The sequence below is a fragment of the Diaphorina citri genome, unplaced genomic scaffold (genome assembly GCF_000475195.1).
Source record: "Diaphorina citri unplaced genomic scaffold, Diaci psyllid genome assembly version 1.1 scaffold1615, whole genome shotgun sequence".
NCBI lineage: Eukaryota > Metazoa > Arthropoda > Insecta > Hemiptera > Psyllidae > Diaphorina > Diaphorina citri.
Genome location: NW_007379041.1, coordinates 1 through 4,862, shown reverse-complemented (window position 1 = coordinate 4,862; position 4,862 = coordinate 1). Strand labels below are relative to the sequence as shown.

At 37.5% G+C, this 4,862-nt stretch overlaps 1 protein-coding gene across 1 annotated transcript in view; it reads right to left on the bottom strand.

Moving 5' to 3' along the window:
• Positions 1-3,235, bottom strand: part of LOC108253335 (cholinesterase 2-like) — a 36,813-nt gene extending 33,578 nt beyond the window's left edge. Inside the window, exon 1 of the mRNA XM_026828949.1 lies at positions 3,069-3,235. Within this exon, the coding sequence (XP_026684750.1) occupies positions 3,069-3,192 (124 nt within the window). The 5' untranslated portion in view covers positions 3,193-3,235. The remainder of the gene's footprint in view (positions 1-3,068) is intronic.
• Between the last annotated feature and the right edge of the window lie 1,627 nt (positions 3,236-4,862).

Here is a 4,862-nt window from a genome sequence, read left to right as displayed (position 1 = left end):
ATCACGTCAGGGTCACCAATTTAGCCAACACCTGAGAGCAGCCTAAGACGCGTTTCGTTCTTATTTGAACTCATCAGTTAGACATAGCTCTCAGGTGCTGGCCAAGAATTTGGAAGTGTTATTTATACTTCAGAGATGGAAATTGTGGAGAAACGAGAACCTGCGTTTTCTATGTAAGATTATAATATTTATACTTCAGAGATGGAAATTGTGGAGAAACGAGAACCTGCGTTTTCTATGTAAGATTATATTTTGTGTTGAGTGTTGTTGTGAGGTGTGAGCGCCACAAACTTTATCTACTTCCTTTACATGATGATGGTCTTTTCTGTTGATTTGATTTGTTCTGATTAACATATAAGTTCCTCTTTTGAAACCTTTTTTTTTTTTTTTTTTTTTTTCAAAGATATTCTTCTATTATTATTGAGTTTCTATTGTTTCCATAATTTTCTCTCGGTTTAGGTACCTATCATACGGAAAGTAGCACACCCACTAGCAAAAGATCAATCTAATACAACGAGTCTGACATGTGGAAGATACGAAGGTAATAAATAATTAAGTAGTTTTTATTCTATTATCAATTAATTAATTATTTAAATTTGAAAAAAAAAACTAACTTCTGGAACTACAGAATGGAAATAAGAAATATCTGCATAATGTATCAATGCAACGGTATGACTGGCACATCCACTAATAACTATAGAAATAATACAATTCACACTTTAATGTTATAATTATTTCCTACATTCTTGTTATTTCTTAATTAATTTACAATTATTTAAGTTCCTCATTCATGGCCTTGTTGCTTAGCATGTAGCCGGTTGGGTGGAAGAGCTCACTAAGTGAGAATCCTGCCATTAAAGCCTTTAAAAAAATGTACATAAATAACATGTATTGTAAGTAGGTACCTAGCGGACTCTTCCCATACACTAAAGAGTATACCCATGGAAAGTGTGGTGGTTTTCCAATAGTTTTCTCACATTCCAAAACGTGAGAATCAGGGATTCTATGCTAATCCAGAGAACGGAAAGTGAGGGGCGTAAATAGGTTAGCTACTCTGATTTTGAATGAATAAGAGATAGATAAAACCTTGATCCTAATTGACAAGGTTATCAGCTATGATACATAAGTAAGGTACAATAAAATCTATCGATGCACTATGATTACATGCATAAAGTGCTTCTGTCACACTTATCCCAATGTCACTCTCACAGGTGGAGACTTTATTTCTAGAATATTTAACGTGGTTACTGTACTGGAAAAAAAAAACTGTCCAAGATTATCCTGGTTCTAATTCTAGTAGGTACCTATACCTATGTATGTATGTATACCTACTGACCGAAAGTTCTTGAAGTTTATTAAAACTTCAGAAGAAAGGACGAAACGTTCGCACCCTTTCAGGTCGATCGAAGTCTTGTGTTTTATAATAATAACTACAATCCATGATATCAAAGGATAGGTGGTCTACCAGCTTGCGTATATTGACGGCTGTTGTGGCATGGTAATTTTCTTATATAGGCAATAGATACACCGTCTCCCAAAAGCAAATGTCAAGGCGTTTTCTATCAAAATAAATACGACTGTTCTATGGTTAATATTTATTAGTCCCATCATTCCAGCTATGTCTGGCTGGGGGGCGTTAAATAGGGAGTAGACCAGCTTAATCTGGCTGGGGTACTACAGGGATTAGACCAGCCTGAATTTCCCTTTGCTAAAATTTGTAGCCAAAACCAAATGTTAGTCCAAAGCAATCACTCTAGTTAGAGCTGATTGAGAGACTGACGAAAATACTACAGGGATTAGACCAGCCTGAATTTCCCTTTGCTAAAATTTGTAGCCAAAACCAAATGTTAGTCCAAAGCAATCACTCTAGTTAGGGCTGATTGAGAGACTGACGAAAAACGCCGACCCCGTCTGCACACGGGAAAAGGCGAAGAAGAAGATCATTCCGGCTATGTAGGTTGGATTGAGATCGCCCCTGATGGCTCACGTTAGGGTGTGCGCCACGTAATAACACTTTCTCTCCCTCTCAGCGAAGAAGAAGATCATTCCGGCTATGTAGGTTGGATTGAGATCGCCCCTGATGGCTCACGTTAGGGTGTGCGCCACGTAATAACACTCTTTCTCCCTCTCATAGCTTTCTACCTACGTCGCGTTTCTACCTAGCTTTCTACCTACGTCCCGTTTCTACCCTAATAACGGAGTGCTGTCGACAGTATGACATGTCCTAGAAAATTCCGATATGAAAAATTCACAATTAATTACACACAATTTTCATCCACCTGCATTTTCCATTACAAGGAGGGAGGAAAGAGGAAGAAGAGAGGAAAGACGGACGGTAGAGAGAAGCAGAGGGGAGATTAGGGTACAAAATTATGGAGAAAAGGAATGGAGGGAGGAGAGAGAAGCGTTTCTACCCTAATAACGGAGTGCTGTCGACAGTATGACATGTCCTAGAAAATTCCGACATGAAAAATTCACAATTAATTACACACAATTTTCATCCACCTGCATTTTCCGTTACAAGAAGGGAGGAAAGAGGAAGAAGAGAGGAAAGACGGACGGTAGAGAGAAGCAGAGGGGAGATTAGGGTACAAAATTACGGAGAAAAGGAATGGAGGGAGGACATGAAAAATTCACAATTAATTACACACAATTTTCATCCACCTGCATTTTCCGTTACAAGAAGGGAGGAAAGAGGAAGAAGAGAGGAACAAGCTGGGCCCGTCCCTCCGGGAATTATTTAGCCCGTAGTTTATTCGATCAGTACCTTACAGATAACTTAGATGGGAAAGAAAGCCATTTCAACAAGGAAGTGAGAGAGAATGGGATAGAAGGAGAGGAGAAAGCGAAAGAAGTAACTAAGTATTTGAAAAAATATGTATAGAGGAAAGAGATATGGAGAATAGGTGAGTATTCGTCGCACGCTGAAAATTATTGGCGGGGGTACAATCTAAAGTTGGTTTAAGTTTGTCACCTTTACCGATCGCCACTTTAACAATTGTCAAAGCATTTCTTGGTCCTTCCTATTTTTAAAAACGTATTAGTGGGTAGATAATATTACTTCTTACCTAGAATTCCAAGCCTATAGTTGACTGTTACCAGGATGACATTTTTGTTCATCAGAAATTCCGGGCCATAAGCGTCTGCATTGCCGTGTCCATAGGCAAAACCTCCTCCATGAATCCAAACCATCACTGGGAGTAGGGTAGTTTGTGCTACCTGAACAATATGCCGAGATTAGATATGTAGGTACTTAAGGAAATACAAGTACAAAATTATTATTGTCACAAAATGAGGGCAAAATATCAAAAGTTTTCCATAACGGAAAGCATTACTATGCCATATGAGGGAAAACTCCATATGCCAGTTACCTATAGAGGTAATAAAGTCGAGTAGGTGGTGATAAAATTATAGTACAACTATTTACCTTGACTTGACATTTCGTGTCACAAAACATCCAATTTGTGTTCTCGTGCTACTGTCTTCCATTAATTTACACCTTCCTATCACACTATCTATCATACATATCTACACAATACACATAAATGTCATACTTCAAACATACACATAAGGTGGTATAGTGATAGGTATGTGCTGATATAAGTAGCTGTAGGTGATGCGCACCTTCAGATAAGTGTAAGTTCAAGTTATCTTCAGGTCAATCATAATGTAAACAAACAAGAACTTGACCGAAAAAACTATTGGTGCTCCAACAAAGGTCACTTTTCTAAAGTTACCTTCACAAAAGTGAGGTTTTCGTCTGATAATAAAAGCTCTTGCCAAGTCACGAGATGCATAACACTCTTATGCATGTAGAATATCTTTAATAGGTACTCTTGAAGTTGTACTTGGAGGACATTACTTTATTTCTCCTTAGGTACCTATATACCGTATATTACGGATTAGAGACGACATGTGATTCAGAAATAAGTGAAGTTAGGACTTGGGCTCAAAACACTCATCGTCCTTACGAAAAACAACTTTTAACCCATTGGAAGCTCATGTTACATTTAACCCATTTTAAGCTCATTTTGTTGAAGTTGAAGATAATGTGGGAATGGTTTTAACTTTATCTCTTCTTCTTCTTCTTCTTCTTCTTCTTCTTCTTCTTCTTCTTCTTCTTCTTCTTCTTCTTCTTCTTCTTCTAGTCGTAAAATCAGTAAATGATTTTTACCAATACTATTTAGTATATTGGAAGAGAATATCTATTTACCATCAGTTAAGTTATGCATACGAGTATTTTATAACAGACTGCACTTTAAGTGACCCTGATGGTATAAAGACCCCCAGGAGGTTCGGGATTAATTCCCAGTCCAGTTCAAAAATAATTATCTATTCTTTCTTTCACCTGCCTGAATGTCAAAGGCTATTCGATGCGTGACAAAGTAAATTACTCGTCTACCAACCTGCCCCACCACCTAGTTTCTGATACCTATGAACTTATACAAGTTATACAAGTTCATACTTCGCTCTAATTACAGAATGAGAATGAAGAAATGGAAAAAGGAAAGGAAAAGATATCTAATAATGAGATTGGAAGTAGGTAGGTAGGTAGGTAGTTAGTTAGGTAGGTATACCTATATAGCATTTTCCTATTTTCTATACTTCAATAGTATAAAATACACAGCGTTTTCAATGTCCCATGAGCTGTTGGAATGGCTTCCTTTTGACGTTTTAAAATTCAAGTATGTAGATGGTCCCTTATCACCACTTTATTCCCTCCTTAGTCATCTGTTTCCGCCTACGCTAAATACCTAGATGGAAATAGGTATAAAGATGGAAACCTTCATTACTTTTTCATTCCAAGGTATATTTTCCTTGACTTCTTCTTCCCTCATGTTCCTCCTCTCTCCTCTCTATCA